Here is a 22,497-nt window from a genome sequence, read left to right as displayed (position 1 = left end):
ACTGCAATGTTATTTCTGTAATTTGTGCTTCTATTTTGTTAAGTTCATATTTCAATGGTCATTTCCATAAGACTTGCAGCAAAATCATAAGGTTGGCAGATCTGGGATATACAGAGTACACAATCATACATAGATGATCCAAAGTTTTGACATTTATGGGATTGGTTGAATGGCCTGGGTAGGGGTGGGGTGAGGGTGGTAGCAGAAATACTTCAAATATAGAGATAAACATGAGTGGAAAATATCACTTAACAAGTAAGAAATTCGGACATCTAATGACTGATAAAGGTTATTCCACCCCCACTTAAAATATTTTGCAAAGTATACAGAACATGCCGATTTGTATAATCAAGCTCTATTGAGAGGTTAATTATTTAACATAAATTTAAAGCTGTTTTAAAAATACTGCCTTAAGTTTTGTAAGCTGCGGACACACTAGACCATTACTCACAATCAATCTAACAATCTTTCATGATCTGCTGAAGAATACTGCCGATAGATTGGCAAAAAGCCGAGCCTATCTGATAACAGACCACCTCATTATTGTGTAGATTTAGTTTACAGTTGTACTCAGTCATAAAAATGAATAATGAGCTCAATAATATAAAGTATGCATGATCTATTTTGATCAATATTATTCAGAAATGAAGCCTCAGAGCTGATGCATGTGTAACAGATACTGGATCAAGAAACGTACATTAAGCTAACTTAACCCATCAGATAAAATTGATTTATTTTAAACAGTAACAGTAAAGTGACTCACTTGATATGGAAAGTGTCTGTACTTCATGTATTCTCCAAGGATATCCAGCATCCGAACCATCTGAGAGAAGATCAACACTCTATGACCCGTGTCCCTCAGCCGACACAATAACTTGTCTAGCAAGAGAAGCTTGCCACTCCCTCGGATTAAAGACTGAAATATGAACAAAGAAGACCAACAATCTTAAAGATAGCCGATCACAATGATGCAAATCAATACAGCTATCACAAACAATATAAATTACAATCTTAAAGACAGTCTATCACAATGATGCAAACCAATACAGCTATCACAATGATGCAAACCAATACAGCTATCACAAACAATATAAATTACAATCTTCAAGAGAGTCTATCATAATGATGCAAACCAATACAGCTATCCAAACAATATAAATTACAATCTTAAAGAGAGTCTATCATAATGATGCAAACCAATACAGCTATCCAAACAATATAAATTACAATCTTAAAGAGAGTCTGTTGTTGTTATAGGGTTTAACGCCATTTTTCAGCACAAGATAGGCTATACAGGCTATACATGGCGGCCAGTATTAATGGTGGAGGAAGAACCCGGGAAAACCCCGGAAAGAACCACCGACCCACGAGAAGCTACCGGCAAGCTTTCTCACATATCCACATTTGCCAAGCCAGAGACTCGAACCCACGCAGACAGAGGTGAGATGGCAGTGATCCGTGACGGAGAGCGCTTTAGACCACTCGGCCACTCGGGGCCCCCTAAAGAGAGTCTATCACAATGATGCAAACCAATACAGCTATCACAAACAATATAAATTACAATCTTAAAGTGAGTCTACCATAATGATGCAAACCAATACAGCTATCACAAACAATATAAAAACAATACAAAATTACAATCTTAAAGAGAGTTCATCACAATGATGCAAACAATACAGCATCACAAACAATATAAATTACAATCTTAAAGAGAGTCTATCATAATGATGCAAACCAATACAGCTATCACAAACAATATAAATTACAATCTTAAAGAGAGTCTATCATAATGATGCAAACCAATACAGCTATCACAAACAATATAAATTACAATCTTAAAGAGAGTCTATCATAATGATGCAAACCAATACAGCTATTACAAACAATATAAATTAAAATCTTAAAGAGTCTATCACAATGATGCAAACCAATACAGCTATCACAAACAATATAAATTAAAATCTTAAAGAGAGTCTATCATAATGATGCAAACCAATACAGCTAACACAAACAATATAAATTACAATCTTAAAGAGTCTATCATAATGATGCAAACCAATACATTTATCACAAACAATATAAAAACAATATAAATTACAATCTTAAAGAGAGTCTATCATAATGATGCAAACCAATACAGCTATCACAAACAATATAAATTACAATCTTATACAGTGTCTATCATAATGATGCAAACCAATACAGCTATCACAAACAATATAAATTACAATCTTAAAGAGTCTATCTTAATGATGCAAACCAATACAGCTATCACAACAATATAAAAACAATATAAATTACAATCTTAAAGAGAGTCTATCATAATGATGCAAACCAATACAGCTATCACAAACAATATAAATTACAATCTTAAAAGAGAGTCTATCATAATGATGCAAACCAATACAGCTATCACAAACAATATAAACTCAAGACAAACAAAGAAGTAATTTTCTCTTTTCTAATCATTACATTTCTTATTAAACACACTTTTAATTACAATGCATCTATCAAGAACTTGTCATTAGCTAAAATATAAAGCATAATTTTTATTACAAAAAAGACCCACTAAAGGTAACCAAGTCAGTTTCAAGAGTGACCATTAGACAGAATTATGGATGTCAATGTATAGATCCAAGAAATGGAGAAAAAAATTGTTTAATCTGTGGCATGTCCTTGGGCAAGGCACTTTCCTCCAACTGCCCTGTCACTAAATAATGTACTTTTGTTGCAGTGCCATAAATCGCCAAAACAAACCATATCAGCAGATATTTCCAGCAATTATTGTTGTTCATATTTGCCTGTCTGATCAACTGTCTTAGTTTTAAAAAAAAGTTAAAATGCCCTGTGCAACCGAAAAACCAATTCTCTTAGTTTTTAAAAAAAGTTAAAATGCCCTGTGCAACTGAAAAAACAATTGTCTTAGTTTTTAAAAAAAGTTAAAATGCCCTGTGCAACCAAAAAAAACATGTCTTAGTTTTTTTTAAAAAAGTTAAAATGCCCTGTGCAACCGAAAAAAACAACCGTCTTAGTTTTTAAAAAAAAGTTAAAATGCCCTGTGCAACCGAAAAAAACAATTGTCTTAGTTTTTTAAAAAAAGTTAAAATGCCCTGTGCAACCGAAAAAAACAATTGTCTTAGTTTTTAAAAAAAGTTAAAATGCCCTGTGCAACCAAAAAAAAACATGTCTTAGTTTTTTTTAAAAAAGTTAAAATGCCCTGTGCAACCGAAAAAAACAACTTAGTTTTTTAAAAAAAAGTTAAAATGCCCTGTGCAACCGAAAAAAACCCAACTGTCTTAGTTTTAAAAAAAAGTTAAAATGCCCTGTGCAACCGAAAAAAAAACAATTGTCTTAGTTTTAAATAAAAAGTTAAAATGCCCTGTGCAACCGAAAAAAACAATTGTCTTAGTTTTTAAAAAAAAGTTAAAATGCCCTGTGCAACTGAAAAAAACAACTTAGGTTTTAGAAAAAAGTTAAAATGCCCTGTGCAACCGAAAAAAACAACTGTCTTAGTTTTAAAAAAAAGTTAAAATGCCCTGTGCAACCGAAAAAAAACAACTGTCTTAGTTTAAAATAAAAGTTAAAATACCCTGTGCAACCGAAAAAAAAAAGCTTCATGTGAACAAACATGACAATCTCAGGAATTGCTTTAAAATCTCCATCCATTTTTCCTCACCTGAAACTTGTCCTGCTGATTTTCTTCTTCAGGAAAGCGGACCAAGTAAGCATGATTGCAGCACTTTTTCAGTTCCATCACAATATTTACAAAAGATGATACACTTCCTTTTATACCCTTGCTCAAGGCCCTGTAATTCTTTGTTAAAATCCACCTAAATTAAAAAACAAACTAATTTCAGGAAATGATCTCCCTTGATCCGAGCATAGTTTCTTGGAGGAAAAGGCTAGGTGATAATAATGATGTATAAAAGAATACATTTCAGAAGAAGAGAACACAAGTTGACATTGGAATCCAATTGAGGCAAGTATTAAGCTGCATTTGTTTGGGCCCAATATACAGCTGCAACACTCTACTAAATGCTGTCAGAAGATGATAGTCAAACTCTGGTGAAGTTCAACCAATACAGAGCTGCATGTAAATTTTTCTTGAAATCCATTAAAGGCTGTTTCAAGAAAAAAATACCATGTGGGTAGGATCATTTGTCCATTCTGGGGGTACTGACTGCAACACCAACAGAAATTTCTTTCATTGTGTACCATTTAAGAAGACCCACAAAGAAGGAAAATGTATGCAATCAATGTGGTGCCACCAAGAAATGAATAACAAAAAATAAAAAAATCTAAACAGCAAAACATATCCTTCAAGTATAAACATTTTACAATTAATTTTCTACATCAATACCCCAAGCATAAACATTTTACAATTTGTTTTGTACATCCATATTAGAAACTGCCAGTGACTGAACTTAAATAACCTGTTGTTATGTGTCACCCATATAGTACTGTATACCTGTAATACTATATGACAAATGGTACACGTTTTTAATAAAAATAGTGATTAAATATACTAATACAAATTTTTAACTTGTCATATCACAATTGTGTTTGAAAACCAAGGACAAAGCAGGCACTGATTAGTGCTGATTGCAAATGGAAATTAAATGATAATTAAAAATTGGATGCAGCATCTTATACCGAATTAGACTGCAAACTTGCGAAGGCCACACAAAAATGCAATCTTAAATGTGCAAATACAAAATAAAGAACAAAAATCTTTATAAGTAACACTCATTAACTTCTGTCAAAAGATGTTACACTTTAGAATCAGTAAGATACAATTGCTCTATGATGTTTCTGCATTATCCCACCCCAACAGCATTAAACTGTGCATGAAATTTGTTAACAAACAAAAAATCTCTTCATATATATATGAACATAATATTCATTAATCCCATCAATTGTAAAATAAACTTTCTGTCATCATAAAAATAATAATAAAATAAATTTTGTAATATTGTAATATCAATGTTATCATCAACATTCAACTTCAGGGCTTTCTTTATCAGCTGGGAGCCAGGTGATTTGCTTGGCTACTTTTACTTTACATTTGGCTACTGTAAAAAAAAAAAAAAAAAAACCTGTATCTCCATTAAGGGAGGTTCCCCCAAACCACCCACCTAAGTTGGCAACTCACTCTCCAACTTTAAATCTAATGGAAAACCCTCATCTTTGCATTTTTTAAGAATTGTCAGTACAACACGAGTAATTCTCCCACTGGCACATCCTTCAATTCCTGTCTAGCCTATACCTGGTAAAATTCATTGAATAAAATATACAGAACACAACCGTTATGTAACATACGACTATCATGGGAACCATTATTCTCATCACAAATTTATTTAGTTTTACCTCCATAAAATTTGGGGCAAACTTACCAAAGTATCTAGGAAAACTTGTATAAAATCGGAGCAAGTTGTACTGACATAAAGACTAAGGATGACAGTGTTTGACGTTATTTTACTTGATAAAATTCTTACCCAAACATTACAGTTGTTAAAAATGAAAGGAAAGAATAGGAACTTAATCAAAACGAAGAGGACATGACCTCTTACTGACCCTCTGATCTGTCTATGATTAAGGGATTTAATGTGTGCAAAAGAGGGTGGGTAGGTCATTTGGGGTCACAATTCTGCTAAATAATAATGATGAAGGCTGACAAATTAAATCAGCACAAATTACATTAATATTAAGCTGCTATTAAATTTGGATTAAATCCGATAACAAGTTATGGAGTTACTTCAACAATCATGCATTTACTATTAATGAACTAAAACAGTATGATTTAATTAAACAATGACATACAATTGTCTTTTGTTGCATACCAATTATGGATAATATTAAATAATAATTAAGGGAGTTATTGTGTGGAAACTAACTGGTTAAGTTTGACAATCAGGGGCCACATTTACCATACTCAACTAAATGATGACACATAATCCCAATAATCAAATGCAGTCATTATCTCATTTATATCCTGATGCAAAGTAAACTTGGTTGAAATCAATTAAATTATTTACTGTGCAGAAATGAAAGTCGGATGCATGGATGAAGAACTGATAGGCCCAATTTAATATCTCTCATTCTCTACACACACAAAAAATGCAACTAATAAAAAAAAGTCTAGAGTTAACTTTGTCATGAAAAGCTTTTAAGTTCTTCAATCTCCATTCAGTACATTCAGGAAATTATGCAAAATATGATCATAAAAAACAGCATCAAGAACAAGGTGCATTAAAAACATGCAGTAAAACAAATTATATATGCAATTTTCATGGAAAGATACAATTCTGATTTTAAAAAATTTAGTTTCTTACCTATCCATATGGATAAGGGTTAATTTAATTTTTCCAGATGTTACAAATTTTAACACATTTTCTAAAAGTCCCCTGAATATCTACCAAGAGGTTACTGGAAAGTGGAACATTTCTTAAATTACTTTTACCTGACAGAAGACCAAAGTGCACCAAGATAATTATTTTTTTTGTTCTTAAATGCCAGTGTGTGTGCGTGTGTGTATATATATATATATATATATATAAAAATCTTAGATCTATCCTAGCACTGTTTCTGAATTGCTTGAATTAGCACATGATTAATAAAAAAAAAAACAAATGTCATGAGAGAGACTCTTTATCAGAAACAGAGACAGAGACATGAAGACAAACGTACTTGTAATATTGTTTTTGTATTGAGGACATTTCCACCCGAAGAATTTGTTCCACCTGCAAAAAAAACAACAAAAAAACCAACATTCATTAACATAAATTTCTTTTAAAAGTAATTCTGGACAATGTGGTCTTGCTCACTCTAAAAATTCATGGGTTACATGTTCTTCTGGGTAAGTGAATTGGATTCTGCATCAATTTTGCTTGGCCTACAGCTGATACTGAATCTGCTTAAAATGTAAATCCTCCAGTTGGATGACTATCTTGAAAGAGTTACCTGCCCCTCTGCAGCCATCAATCATAAAATAAAAGCAGTGTGTGCAATTTTTAAACCTTGACAGTTTTCATCAATGCAAAACTATAAAATAAAATGGCTTCCCTCTAATGTGGAGCAGCTTACTGATGAATAAAAGTACTGTTATTTAGCAGGACACAAGTTTATTGATAAGGAAGGTACATTGGATGAGCTTTTCTTTTGGTATCTGTGAATGAGGGCCTGATTCTTGTTACATGTACTTGCAACAGTTTGGGTGAACATCAATCATTAGCATTTTTCACCATGTTCTCTCTCTACAACTAAACTGCCAAATGAGTCAAAGGAGCTGTTTAACTGTTTATGCAAAGAGTTAATTTTTTTCTATACTCTATATTAGTAATATCACTATGAAAATCTAATATGGGTCTTAAATGTGTGTGTGCTTGATTTTTAATGTAGCTTTAAAAAAAAAAAATCAGTCATATGTTATGATGTCTGTAGTGTGACAGTATATAGTGATGTCTAGCACTGAGGCATCATGCCACAGACATGTGGCATCATGTCCCACCCTGTCATTTTATCCTTACACCAGGCCAACCAGTTCTAACACTAATCTCTTAATGCTGAAAACCAAGCGAGGCAGCTGCTAACACCATTTTTAAAATTCTTAGGTACGACTTGGCAGGGGTTGCAACCCGAAACCTCCTGCATCCAAAGTGGTCACTCTAACCACTAGGCCACTGGATCAGTCTAATGCTTTCATTAGTTATTTGACCATATGATACAATTTATATTTGCAATAATTTACATGTCCAAGAAATATTAATGATAGTACTGTACTGACTACACAGTTAAGGTGGCAAAAAATGTCTTATACATAAAATGTTTCATGTTCTGACTAGACTCACTGCCAACTTCTACCCTCCTGACCAATTCCTGAAGGTGACACCGCTGCATTGCTATGCTGCATGCTTGCTTTTAGGATTCAGTACATTGGCCAATGACACGTCTTATGTGGAAAAAAATGGGCACCAATCTGGTCAAAGTTGGGGCCTGACAACATGGAACAAAAACCTAACTAAAAATTAAAGTAAACAAAAAATGTGTTCTAATGTATCCCTTTTTTAAAAATGATGTTGAGAATGAAATCTATATTCTCTTCTTTCGCTCAAGTTGGAATTTTTTAAAAAATTTGTCAGTAAAAAATCATATGCAGACTGCTTTTTCACCATACAGTCAATCACTCTCATATCCATTATTAAATTTTGAAACAGCATGGAATGTTTGAACTTTGCTGTGACATGAAAATACAAATGAAATGAAGAATCCACAACAACACTTCAAGTACAGATTTATCCTTTTCAAGTAAAACAACGAATTTCAAGCCAGCGTAAGCATCATTTATGATGTGATAGCATTACTATCATTAGTGTTCACATTTATCATTCATATTCATGAACAGAAAAAAAAAATGGCATAAATTAAAATCTGCTGGTACATTATGTGATAGTGTTATTAGTCAAACAATACTAGACATCAGCCCTAATGTGAATGATTAAGGGGTGGGGGAAATGTCTTACAGCTATAACAATAAGAGCTGTGGCGCTGTTTTCACAACCTAACTGAAGGCTGCATTTTAAGAATATCTTACCCAGATGGTAGCCCATATTGACACTTTTGCACAGATTCAAATGTAATTGCTTTATTCGTGCAATATTTATTCTGATGCCTTTTTCTTGCTGGGAAAATTCATTTACAATCTAGTGATTGCATTTCTCTAATTCTATTGACTGCCATTTCCGTTTGTTGAAGAGTGATGGGACTAGAGGAATGCTCAAGAAAGCTAACTAGGGGTGCAATTCCTTTAATAAAATGGAATACATTTGATCACATTCAGTGTGGTGTGATTTGACACATTAGATGCATTAAAGGAACTTAACTAGTATTTCAACCAAATTCAGCAACACTGTACAGGAACAAAAAGGGAAAATTTTAAATTTCTAGGAAACGAAGTGCATGTGATTTATGAAAATCTGCACCCAATTCATTTTTTAGGGTGATTATGTCTGCATAGATTCAAACATTTTGTGCAAAGTGTTCAATTTCAGAAGGATTTTCATAATTGTGCATTCTAGATGTGACTCTTTTATGTTGTACATTTTTTTTCTCTTTCTGGGAATAAAGGCTGAGTAAAGGGTGGGCTGGGTCTACATACCTTGGCTGGTAAGGATTTTTCCACATCCTTTTTAACCCTCCGTAGCAAATATGGTTCCAACTCTTTGTGGAGACCAGAAAAACCTGTTTTATCAGCTGATGAATGCTTGGCTTCAAAATCTGCCCAACTGTCAAACCTGTAATGGAAATCTAGAATATATATATCAAAAACTAGATAGCATAACAAATACTATAGGTTCCTATCAAACTGTAATATGTTATACACTGGGGTTCATTTTTTAAAACCATAAATGTTGAATTTATAGATCTCAGCAGATACCTTTCCCCTCTCATCAAAATGGAGCTTATTCGACATGACATACATTCAGCATTTTCTTTTCTATTTTCTTAAAAAAAATAAAACCACAAAGATTCAAACACTGGATAAACTTGTTGTTGTTATAGGGTTTAATGCCATTTTTCAGCACAAGATAGGCTATATATGGCAGCCAGTATTAATGGTGGAGGAAGAACCTGGGAAAACCCGGAAAGAACCACCAACCAACGAGAAGCTACTGGCAAGCTTTCTCACATACACAAATTGGCCGAGCCCGAGACTCGAACCCACGCAGAGATGAGAAGGCAGTGATCCATAACGGCAAGCGCTTCAGACCACTCGGGGCCCCCCTATTAAATTTTGCAAAGTCCTCCAAATTATTAAAAAATAAGCCAAACCCGAAAGGAACTTTAATCCTGCTCATGCAAAGGTTTGTTACTATTTATAGTTCAAGAAAATTCCAACAATACAATTCTAGCCTTAGAAAAAAAACTCAGTACAAGTGACATACATTTTATTACGTGTTGTTAGGGAAACTATACAAACTTAAACAAAATAGTGTGACTGGCACAATCGCAAGGCCTAGCCCAATCTCTGAAAATATGAGCTTAAAGTTGGAGCCAAGTAATTCCTTGTCAAAATGTCATAAGAAAAAGGAGACCAAGCTCAAACATTGCAAGATAAATGAGGCCTAACCAAAATGTCAAGACATAACTTCAAGGATCTGATTTCAAATAGAGAACTAAAAATATATTTACTTGTCAGGCATGATGAAGTGCAGCAATGCCCACAATTCTCTGAGAGAGTTCTGTAAAGGAGTTCCAGTGATCAGGAGACGATGATTAGATTTGAATTCAAACAGAGTTTTGTACAAGAGGGAGTCATCATTCTTCAGTCTGTGGGCCTCATCTACTCCCAGCACAGACCAGCTCACACTACCCAGGAAAGACTGAGAAGAAAAAAATTAAGTACACATTAAATAAATATATTTATCAAGCCATTTTTAATGCAAATACAGTAAAGCCCAATATTGTGATGAGCTCTGAATACAGAGCTATATGTCTGTCATATTATGTACAATGACAAAATTTATCCTCTGAAAGGTGTTTACCTCCCAATTAAAAAACTTTTTCTAAGTCTGATTGGTAGTTATAATTGGGAGGTTTAAAAAATTAAGTAAATCAGTTACAATATATTCCTGACTGAAAAATTAAAAAAAAAAAAATATATGTATCCAGTGTTACACATATGAGCAAGGGCTTGTAGTTTCCCACAAGTTTCTGTCCCATTGTCCCCAAGATTTTGACCATAGGCAAACTTTTTCATTAAAACAAAATGCATACACAGATCTTCTTACATGGATGTCCATCTATGTCTGTTGGTGTTCCAAAGTCACAAAGAAGGTGAAACAGACAGCAGTGAATATCTATGTTTTAATATATGTCTCTAACAATGAAAATAATTAGAGTTGATGGCAGCTGGCTGGCCTAGTTGCAATGTAAAGTGATCAGCAGCCATCAGTACATCATATTTTCAAAGTTAAAGTCAACTAACACCAAGGAAGAGGCTTTAATACTTACAATAGACTTAATAAAGCAAATAGTTCATTTGTCATTTAATTAATAATTTGCCAGTCTGGAAAGAACAGACATTCAGAAAACAGGTCTTTGTTATAATAAATACTGAAGATAAAGAGTGTAAAGTTAAATGACAGCAAGATCCAAAATGGAAAATTCAATGGCATAGCACATTTCACATTAATGAAATATTAAAGCATGTTAATGCTTTCATGAGTGTGCGAGTGATTTGGATTTTTAATATCATATCACTAAAATGTTTGCAGTGTGGCAGTTTATGTCATGTCTAGCACTGAGGCACACAGACATGTAGCATCATGTCCCATCCAGTCACATTATCCTGACACCAGGCCGACCATTCCTAACATTAACCTCTCAATGCTGAGCACCTAGCAAGGCAGCTGTTAGTGCCATTTTTACAAGCCTATGGTATGACTCAGCTGGGGTTTGTACCTGTGACCTATGGGATCTGAGGTGGATGCTCTAACCACTAGGCCACTGGATCGATCTAATACTTTCAAGAGTTATCTGATACAATTTATATTGCAATACTTTATATGTCCAAGAAAAATTAATCATGCCACAGTACTGACTACAAAGTTGAGGTGGTAAAAAACAGTTGAAGCAAAAAATATGATCTATTTTTATAGCACTAAAAGTGCATTATGTACTATTATTTTCCTTTGTCAATTTAAAATGTTCTTTGACGCCCAAATCTGAAGGGTGGAAGACAGTGTCCCTTGCCTTTGGGATTTTATATACAACACTGCATCAAAAGTTTAAAGATGCCATTAGAAATGTGATCATAAGTTTTATTTTAAATTGATAACCAAAGAAGTATTGTGATGACGACAACCCAGTTTTAAATTGTGAAAGCACCAAATCTGTGAATGACAAAATTGTATCTTTTTCATTATCTAATGCATTCATGATGTTAAAGGAAGGTCTTGTAATTTTTATTGCATTGTTTACATTCACAAGCTGAAGTGGATAGACACGAGATTTCTGAATTTAAAAAAATAATAAAAAAATCAGAGTCACGATGAACAAATGACAGAATTATTGACATCAATTTTGTACAACTACTTCAACCTGCAGAATTATATATCTAGAGCACATCTAAATGCAATTACAAATTAAAGGTGAACTATGCCATGGTGATTCAACAAATCATTATTAAAACTCGCTCAAGAGCTTGTTGGTTGTTCTATACTAATCGCACAAGAACACAAGACCATTTAATGCCTTCTGCCAACGTACACACTGCAGTATTGGACCTGAGCTGATCCACTGGTAGGATTTGAACCTGTACCCTTTTGGTCATGAGTGTGGTATGCTAGCCACTTTATTAGTTGTCTCTTACACCATGCAGGACATTACATCAGACCTATTCATTATCACCAAGACAGCAGGGGGTTCATTCAAGTGGAAATGGAAATCTAACTGTAGGTCAACAGATAAAATCATCTTGAAAAATACTATGCGTGAATTCCATCTATTAAGTATTATAATTTATTAGCCATTTAATCCACATCTTTATAAATTGAAAGATTTTTTTTAATACAGTAACAAAATAATAAGGAAGCTAAGGATATATTAGAGCACAGCATCGTCTTCAATAATTGAAACAATCCCAAAATTCCAACCTCAAGCTGTAATTCTAGTGAATACGAGCTAAAAATCTTCTTAAGCAACTTACCTTGTCTTTCAGTAATATTTCATATGTTGTGATTATCACATTGAACTTCAATCTCTTGTTCCCTGGATGGCACCACTCATGTTCTCTGATCTAAAAGATAAGAATTGATCAGAAGTACATTTGTGCTATAAAAAAAACATGGAGGACCTCACTGCAAACTCATAAAATTCCAAGCCCACCCATCCCCATTGCCAAACAACTGGAAACATTCGCATAATGGTATGAAAATCTAATTAGGTCCCAAATTTGTGTACCTTGTATGATTTTTCCTAAACAGTATTCACAAAAAAATATTTATAAAAAAACCAAAAACTTTGGCTCCTTTAAAAACTTGCTGAAATGGCCTGAAAATTTAATCATTTCATCGAAGTATAAATACAGATATACCTATCAGATTTCACTCAACCTCAAGTCATGACTATTTAACTGTGCTAACAAGGTAAAGTCCAAAAATAATGCTGTTCTAATCAGGTCATCTACTCATGAATGAAATCAAGTGAATAAATTTCATGGCTTCAAGTCCTCCATTTATTGTTTGTTTTGCTATCAGGCTAACAATGTGCTAATGCAGCAGCAGATAACAGTCTGTATTATGGTTGATTTACTAAAACATTTCCGATGCATATCAAAGCACACCTTGCATTTTATTTAGCTAAAAAGTCAAGAACATTAACACAGAGCTTAAACAAAACAAAGAACCTTTAAAACTGATCTTAACCTAAGACAGACAGGTGTATATACAAATGGATATCAAAATGAAATTTTACAAGCTAGTGGGTTCTAAAAGAAAATACAGCAGAACTCTGAAAACTTAATGTGTCACAGGATGAAACATTTTTTCTTTGGGCTTTCAGGCTTTGATTTATTAAGATCAGAGGGATGACAAGACAAAACAAATCATCTCCATGTCATTGAGTATATACTGATTAATGTTAGTGTTACTGAGGTCAGAGGCATGATAAGGCAAAAGAATCTGTTCACATGTTGTCGAGTATTTAAGTGATTAATATCGATACATGAAAACCCCCCAAAAGGTATAAGGGTAATTATTGCTATTATAAGTGGTAAAAAGCACAATTCAGACATAAAAAGTGTAATCTAAACATTACATGCCAGAATTACAGCACATATAATAACGATACATCTACTTTTGTTTCTAACCTGGTTCTTCAGCTGGTCAAAATTCTTGTCAAAAATGGCAAGATCCATGTGGATTAGAACAAGAATACAAACACAAAATATACTGAAAAATTATTTATATTCTGCACAACTCCTAACTATTTCTACCTGTGTAACTTTCTCTGAATTATTGTGAACTGGAATTCTGCAATGAGCATGATCATGTGCTCAAAGTGCTCTATTATATTACTTCCATATTCTTCATTAAAAGTTTGTAAAGCAGTGTTGATTTGTGCTTTTTTGATCTGACACGTTTCCAAGTTTTAAAATATCCATCTGCTCTAAAAATTTCCTTTACATCTGGTGTCATTTTGTTTTTAAAGCAGATACTGGTCTGCTACCGAACTAGTTTATCAATGTAATAAATCTGTGAGAAAAAGGTCATATATGAAAAATAACCATTTGTTTTTTGGGAAATGGGTCATATACACTTGCTATAGCAAATAAGGAAAGTACTCTTGCACTATTTTTACTCAGCAGTCATCTTTTTTAAGAAAATTTTCAAATTTATAAGAGTGGAATTAAAGAGATTGTCATCAAAATGAAAACACATCTTTTATTACTTTATTTTATTTTTCATGTACCAAAAAGGTGTAATCCATATCCTGGGGCAAGAATAAAGCGTAATTTGGAAGAAAAAAAAGCATAATGATTTGGCATATATGAATATCTGAGTCAATGAGGTTGGAGGCATGATAAAACTGAACATGTCAGACATTAAGAACTTTTCATATAATTGCATTTCATATTAATGCAATTTACAAAGGTCAAGCTATAAACTCCAAAATATTTGACCCTTCCATGCCTCACACATTTCAATATCACAGAGAGATAATACAGTATAGAAAGAAAAATTTGACATACCATATTTCTACTGTTAATGTCTCCCAGGTATATCACAACATTCATTTCGGGTGCCCATATGCGGAATTCCCGCTGCCAGGCCACAACAGTGGAAAGTGGCACAACCAACAGGAAGGGGCCATAAAGTTGATATGTATTGTATAATATGGACAGGAAGCCAATGGTCTGAATGGTCTTCCCTAATCCCATTTCATCTGCCAATATGGAACTATTCTCTCTAAAAATGAAACAAATGAAATTAAAAACTCAACAAGTTATCAATAACTATTTTAAAAGATGTAAACCAAGATTTCTGAAATCATCGTAAGTGATAAAATCTTACACAACACATATTATATATTACTGCTAAAGAATGCTTAAGAAATGTTCTCACTAAACAAGACTGGAGTAAAATTTGGTGAAAAAGCATTTTTATTATAGTCACCCTTACGATAAAGGCATTCACTATTCTCAACTGAACATAATTCTTAAGAGATATAGGCTCAATAGCCCGAGTCCACAAACTTAAAAATCCTTACCTCAATTTGGACCAACAGACATGGACTGTGATTACCACTAGAGAAAGATGCAGACATCTTTAAATTGAAGGTTCAAAATGAAAATATTCTGCATCATTGAAAGCTTTTTAACAATTCTGTATGCAATTTTTTCCCAATTTCAACTTTCTTGACAAAAATTACAATCTGGACGCATCAAAAGTAATACCTATTTCCACTTCAGCTCCTAATACATGCAAGACAAAATGGAACTGAGCTGTGCCAAGCACAGAGGTCCTGTCATGTAGTGTAGTGTAAGCCAGGTGATGACATGAAACCTGACATAATTTTCATTCTTGGTTGATTGATTAGTATGGGTTCAATATACCATTTTTCAGCTTGAGATGAGTTACACATGGCAGCCAGTATATTTGGTGAAGGAAGAACTCATGAATACCCCAGGAAGAACCAACAACCCATGGAAAGCTATTGACAAGTTTTCTCACTTACTCACATTTGCCAAGCCGTGAAGAAAGAGGTAAGATGTCAGTAATCTATAAAGGCATTAATACCGACCACTCAGGTACCCGGGGTCCCAAATTTTAATTGCAATAAAATGTTTGCAAAACAAAATAATAATGAAAACATGCCATGAAATCAATGAAAATGGATTGAAAAATTGCCCAAAATACCTAGTTTCAAAGGTATATTATAGTGAGAAGAAATTTAAAAAAATATATTTACTGACAAGGACATTTATGCTTGTGCTGGCTGATACCTAAGAAGCTGGTGATAAAAGAATGGATTAAAGGTGAAATACAAACCATAACCTGGAAATCCTGCTATGAGGTAACACAAATCCCTTTCAAAAAGATGAGCACAAAATTTCAGCTCAAAATCTTTATTTGACAGTGACACAGTCAGAAAACCTCTATATGTTATGAGCTATCAAGTACAGGCTTTACAAAAAAATGCATACTTACTTAGCCCAAGAGTGCATCAGCCAGTTTACCCCATCCAACTGATAGTCTCTTAGCTGTAGATAGTCGGGACCCCCAATATACTTTGGCTGGTTCTTCATAGGTGCAAACTTTGGACGGACTTTTAACACCTGCAGGTGGTAATGATGAAAGTCTATTACTTTTTATCACATAGTACACTTTGCCCATAGCGTGCACGGTTTCATATTTTTGATATTATAACATGTGAACATATCACTTTATATGATTCTGATTTGTCCAAATAAGCCCATGAAATTATTGTGCAGCATTCTCTTTACTGACTGACTGCGATCGTGGGAAAACTTTTTTTAACCACCCCTTTTGGAATGTTTTGTTGTGAATGAACATTTTGGCCACCATTTGTTTGATTGGATTCACAGAAGGAATTTGGGGGGAAAATATCCTTGTCTGTCTGAATACGGCAGGAGCTTGTTGAGTCACGTATAACATAACATGAAAAATGGCTAAAACCCCCAAGACAAGAAGAAGTAAACTGAAGGGTATTGTGCAGTTCATAGCTAATTATGTAACTTGGGGTTGGAAGAGGGATGTAAACCTGAAGCATGTAATAATCCACCCTATATATAAGCGTGGTTTAAATGTTAACTTAAATAAGTAAATAAACTCGCCCATGTTCACGGAAGAGTGTGAGTGATTAGGATTTTTAACGTAGCTTTAACAATTTTTTCAGTCATATCGCTATGATGTCTGCAGTGTAACAGTTTATAGTGATGTCTAGCACTGGGGCATCATGCTGCAGACATGTAACATCATGTCCCACCCAGTCACATTATACTGACATCAGGCCGACCAGTCCTAACACTAATCGCTTAATGCTGAGCACCAAGTACCATTTAAGTAAGTCTTTGGTATGACTCGGATGGGGTTCTAACCAACGACCTCCCGCTTCTGAGGTGGATCCTCTAACCACTAGGCCACCAGAGCGGAGCGTTCACGGAAGAACGTGGACATATACTGGTCTCCAATCTAACAGAAGTTTATCCAACCATTGCATATTTATGTGGTAAATATGTGATGCAATTCCGACTCAAAATGAAATTTGTTTACATATTCTGTAGTCTGCTGTTCCAATTCAGATACTGCAAATATCCAGTCACAAATACATTCCAGTAAATATGGGAATTTCTGCATCCAGGAAACCATCTTTCAAATGAATATTGCAGCAATGTAATGTTTAGTTACGAAAGTGACATGTTAGGTTAGGTAAACATGAACCATCTACCGCATCCTAACCAGTACTGCATCAAACAATGTGGCATCATGAGCATTGGATATTTTGTTGAAAATGATTTTGTCTGTGTAAAATGTTCTGTTTATTTGGAAGGACACTTGTTCTGACTTATATATTGTAAGAAAAGTATAATCTACTTTTAAATGTTGAGACTAGTTCAACTTTGTTTGGGACTATCTTTTATGCACAACAAAAGAAAGATGCAATGTCTGTCAGAATGAACAAAATTATGCATTCTTTTTTCTAACTTATTAATTTCCTCTGAAATAAAAACCATGTGATAACAAGAATCTCAACTGGGTGGTGATTTAATATTCAATTTATGAAACTCGTTGAACAATGTCCAGCTATTGCTTATGAAGGCTCGCAAAAGCTGGACATATTCAACTCGTTTCATAAATTCAATATTAAATCATTTACCCATTTGAGATCCTCGATTACTGAGCAAAATAGATTTCCAAATGTTTGTTATGACTTGCCTGATCATGAATTTAAATTTAGAGCCAAGATTCTCATCATTTGGCGATATATTTCAGTTACTAGTTGTCTTCGTCATTGTTTCCTTCAGTGAACACAATTATCTATTAAGAACTTCAAGAACAAGAAAATGTTCTATCAAATCAACTAAAGAGCTAAGGCAATAATCTGAAAAGGAAAAACACTAAGAAAAACGTATTCAGAAAACAGGAATGAACTGGCACATTGACTTAAATTGTTAAACTTAAATGGATGGTTGGACAGACAGGCAGAAAGATGGAAAACACACACACTCACTTATTCCACAACAGAGATTCAGTATGCAATTTCTGAGTTCATATTAATATTCAAGCCCAAATTAAAAAAAAAATGTAGTTTACAAAAAAGTTTTAAAGTCCAATTACTCCTTGAAACATTACCTTTGAAAGCTTTGTAGGTATTCTTTGGGACTTGTTCCGAGCATGATACTCATCAATAACTGACTGGAACTTTTTACAGATTAGCTCCCCATCTTCCCAGGTGCAATCAAAGTATGGCAGCCCCATCCACTTACAGAAGTAGTCGGGGTAACCATTCTGCTCATTGGGTGTTTTAAAACCATTGTGTGCTGAAATTACAAGGTCAACACTGAAGAAACAGCAATTTCTAACAATGGACAAATGAATAATCAATCCATTTAGCAAGCATGCAATAAAGCAATCACTCAATTAACCAAACGGCCTGCCCATATAACCACTAAAATCGTAAGATTCTGCTGTCACAACTAGCAAACTTTACCCATTTAAAGTTCAAAGCATGTTTACCTATATTCAATACAGACTATAAAAAGAGCATCTATTGGAAATAAATACCAAGATATCATAATTATCTCCCATTGTCAGCATTTGGTGGCTACTGTATACTGGATGTTTAAAGTTTTACTTGATACAGATAACATTATATTGCTATACCACCCAAAATCCACTGATTACTCCTGGAAATATCCATCTGCGTACATAGTTTATGCTGTTTCATGAATTATCTTTGCTTCAAACATTGCAACTTTTTATTTTGTTGCTGATAAGGGTCTTGAAAAATTGCAAAAAGATAAATTCCTCACTGGTATTTTAGCCAATGCCTGATCTAGAAGTATAAAATACAACTGTTAGCATTCCCTTGTTCTGTTGGAATTTTTCCTACCAATTCTGAAAATTAGGGGTTATAGTCCCAGGAACTGAACATAAAACTGCTTGAGTGGGAAATTAAAAATGTAGTCATATCTGACTGATGGTAAAAGAAAAAGAAAACATTAGCTGATTAAGCGATCTTATCTAAAATCACTTGTCCATTATTAATTTCAAGTCCTTTTACAACTCAGAAAAAAATATTATTAATATTTAGCAGCAAAAAGTAAAAAATATTGTTTCATCTTGGAAATACTGTTGAAATAAATGAAAATTACAAGGGAATGAGAAAAGGTGTGTTCATGTGAAAAAAATAAGCATGTCTATACATCATCATTAACCAACATGAACACCAATACTGTCAGGGCCATGAACACTACTCTACATCATCAGGCCTAATTAAATCATATGGATCATGTTGCTTTTCTTTGTGCACATCTTTGCAAGAATTTGCTGCACTGGTATCTCATTAGAAAAGCTTCCACTTTCATGTAGTTCATCTGTTATAAAGCTGAATTTTGACAACTGTTTGAATATTTATTGCATCCATTTCGCAAATCTACAATGTGCAGTACCTGAAGTCGTGCAACATTCACAGATCAATGGGTATATACTTAGTCAAATCAATTGTGCACATTTACCAATGTTCTTTTGATCAGTAAGGTTGCAATAAGGGTGAGATCACAATGGGGGTATATGATTTGGATTTTTAATGTAGCTTTAAACAAATTTCTGTTATACTGCTACAATATCTGCAGTGTGGCAGTTTATACTCATGTCCAGCACCTGGGCATCATGCTACAGACATGTAGCATTATGTCCCACCCAGTCACATTATCCTGACACCAGGCCAACCAGTCCTGATGCTAACATCTTAATGCTGAATGCCTAGCGAGGCAACTGTTAGTATTATTTTTTAAAAGTCTCTGCTATGATGCTCTAACCACTAGGCCACAGGATCAGTGAGATCGCAATGGAGTGGATGCTTTAAGTTTACACAGGCTTTACTGCATCTGCATCACACAGATTAGAGAGACTATTAACTTCTTTGGATGTTTTCAATGCCAAATATAAATTCATGAATGAAGCATGTTCAAAGACTTATACAGGATATTTTTCACCTGCAAATTGTGAAAATGGAAAATATATAGCATTGGGAATTTTGGCCTTAAAATAGGCTCCTTTGAGACAGGTAAACTGCTGAATTAATAATATGCCCTCTCATCCTTAAAAGTGATATAGGTTCTAGTGAACATATTTTTTTTTAGGACCCCAATGAATGTCGTCTGTCCATACTGTTACTTTGGCAATTAAGTCACTATGGGAAGGCTAATTTAGTCCACAAACATTTTCTGACTGGGAGTTGTCTGAAGAAAGATGTTCAAAGGAAAACATCACAGCAGCCTTTTAGTGCACCTACCAATGACTCGCTCCACAGTGCTGTACTGCTCACACAAATCCTGAGTCAATTCTTGCTGACAGTCAAAATACTCTATGTCTTCTGGTGATGCCTGCTTCTTCCTGCAATAATCAAAGTATAAAAAGTACTGATGGCTTTGAAGACTGAAGTGATATTAATTTACAAAAGATCCAATCGATGAACATAATTCCAGACATAATGCTATTCAAGGACCTTTTTACTGTCTCTTAATTTGTTTCTTTATGAATGACTAGAGAATTTAAACGAACATTTGAAATTACTGACTGCCTTTAAAAACAGTTTCCACAATTATTTCATCTATTATTTATAAATCAGTGGATCTATGGGATATTACTACTATCAGGACTAATTTAAATACCAAAATCTGACTTCGTTACTAATTTTAGAAAAGACAATCAGGTCTGTTACTATTGATAGTAACATCAACTAAATTTGGTAAAAGAATATGAACACCATGTGATAAGCATGCAGTGAACCAAATTCCACCCACCACCCCCCAATCACAAAGCAAAGTCTTAACATCAGAATGGATAATCACTGGAAAGCAAATACCCTGTTAACAATGCAAAATGGCTGCTAAATTAGCCTTTACCAATGATGGGTAGAAAGAATTCAGTTCATATTTAACTATCTACTGTGTGTAGGAATTTTTGTTAATAATGGTCAAAAAAACAGCAAATAATAGCTATGCACTTAATTCATACGATTTTTAATGGTGTTGTTTTGTTTCTCACTACTAAGAAATCTCTCTCAACAAAGAAGGTTCTGTATAGACAAATTGATATGCATTGTACAAGAAACTGAAGCATATAACATTCAAATTCTTTCAATACTGTAACTATGGTGACATGATACTGTTATAGCTAGCTCCCTCTCTTAACAAAAGTAAATGTTTTAAAAAATGATATTTCTACAATAATACTTACCATAAGGATAGCTTTCTCTGCTACCTCTTAATCCAACCCCCCCCCCATAAGACAGCATCTTTCTGTTTACAATTCCATAAGCAAAAGGGAAGCAACTCTTACAGGTTAACACCTCCGCCTACCTGCTAGGTGGTTTTCTTATATCCCTATGTAACCAGTTTTTACTTGAGCAAAACCTTAAAGGATGCTCACACTGTGGGAAGGGTAGGAGGGAATATCTGTAATGTATCAGGTAAGTATTACTGGAGAAACATAATTTATTATTAAATTTGGAGAAACATTGTTAATACATTTGATTTCTCCATCAAATACATTACCTTACACCGCTCAAAGAAAAATCTTTAGACACATGGCATAGGGCTGGCGACTTAAAAAAAAAATCACAAGCCCTGATTGAAATTCCACAAGATTTCAATTTCCATATGCCAAATATTTCCCTTTTTTTAATTTTATTTGTCACACAACACTGCAATATTTACAATTCAAATATAATATAAATTCAATAGGGGGTTTGAAGGAAATGCAAGGGTCATCACTACACTCTCTAGAGACTGGATGGTCCGTGTTCAAACTTCTCTACTGGATTCTCTGTGGTGAATCCTGGTCAGAATCAAGATGATGTATGTCGATACGTTTTGGAGAGTGTCCAAAGAATTAAGTCGCCCCTCCATTTACTTATTTTTGCTGGCATGCTTCACAAAGTAAAACTTTGTTGACCAGAAGTTCTGAAACTTATCTTTTGTTGGGCTTTGCCAACAGATAATTGCTTCCTAAATTGGTCTAAAAAATGAATCACACTTGAATGCTATTGCAGACCTGCCAACACTGAAAAAATCAAAATCAGGAAAATCACCATTAAAAATCAGGAGGTACAAGAGAAAGATGTATATATCATGATAAATATGTCTACTTTTGTTATTTCAGTCAATTGTATGTTGCAGATTTGCATTTCTGTAAAAGTTCATCATTTATTTGTCCATGGGTGCCAAATTTGCTAACAAGAATAGCTTCC

At 34.0% G+C, this 22,497-nt stretch overlaps 1 protein-coding gene across 3 annotated transcripts in view; it reads right to left on the bottom strand.

The window, feature by feature from the left end:
- LOC149800773 (ATP-dependent chromatin remodeler CHD1-like) overlaps positions 1 to 22,497 on the bottom strand; it is a 127,617-nt gene that overhangs the window by 66,390 nt on the left and 38,730 nt on the right. For all 3 annotated transcript variants that reach the window (XM_089954755.1, XM_089954756.1, XM_089954757.1), the window contains 10 exons: positions 20,539 to 20,639; positions 18,375 to 18,562; positions 16,209 to 16,336; positions 14,750 to 14,966; positions 12,707 to 12,796; positions 10,189 to 10,379; positions 9,155 to 9,290; positions 6,688 to 6,740; positions 3,677 to 3,830; positions 764 to 916 (listed from right to left, as the gene is read on the bottom strand). In XM_089954755.1, coding sequence (XP_089810881.1) covers positions 764 to 916; positions 3,677 to 3,830; positions 6,688 to 6,740; positions 9,155 to 9,290; positions 10,189 to 10,379; positions 12,707 to 12,796; positions 14,750 to 14,966; positions 16,209 to 16,336; positions 18,375 to 18,562; positions 20,539 to 20,639 — 1,411 coding nt within the window. The remainder of the gene's footprint in view (positions 1 to 763; positions 917 to 3,676; positions 3,831 to 6,687; positions 6,741 to 9,154; positions 9,291 to 10,188; positions 10,380 to 12,706; positions 12,797 to 14,749; positions 14,967 to 16,208; positions 16,337 to 18,374; positions 18,563 to 20,538; positions 20,640 to 22,497) is intronic.

This window comes from Sinohyriopsis cumingii, chromosome 4 (genome assembly GCF_028554795.1).
Source record: "Sinohyriopsis cumingii isolate HCF-2022 chromosome 4, ASM2855479v2, whole genome shotgun sequence".
NCBI classification, from domain to species: domain Eukaryota; kingdom Metazoa; phylum Mollusca; class Bivalvia; order Unionida; family Unionidae; genus Sinohyriopsis; species Sinohyriopsis cumingii.
The sequence above is the reverse complement of the archived record's forward strand: the minus strand, read 5'-3'. Positions and strand labels throughout refer to the sequence as shown.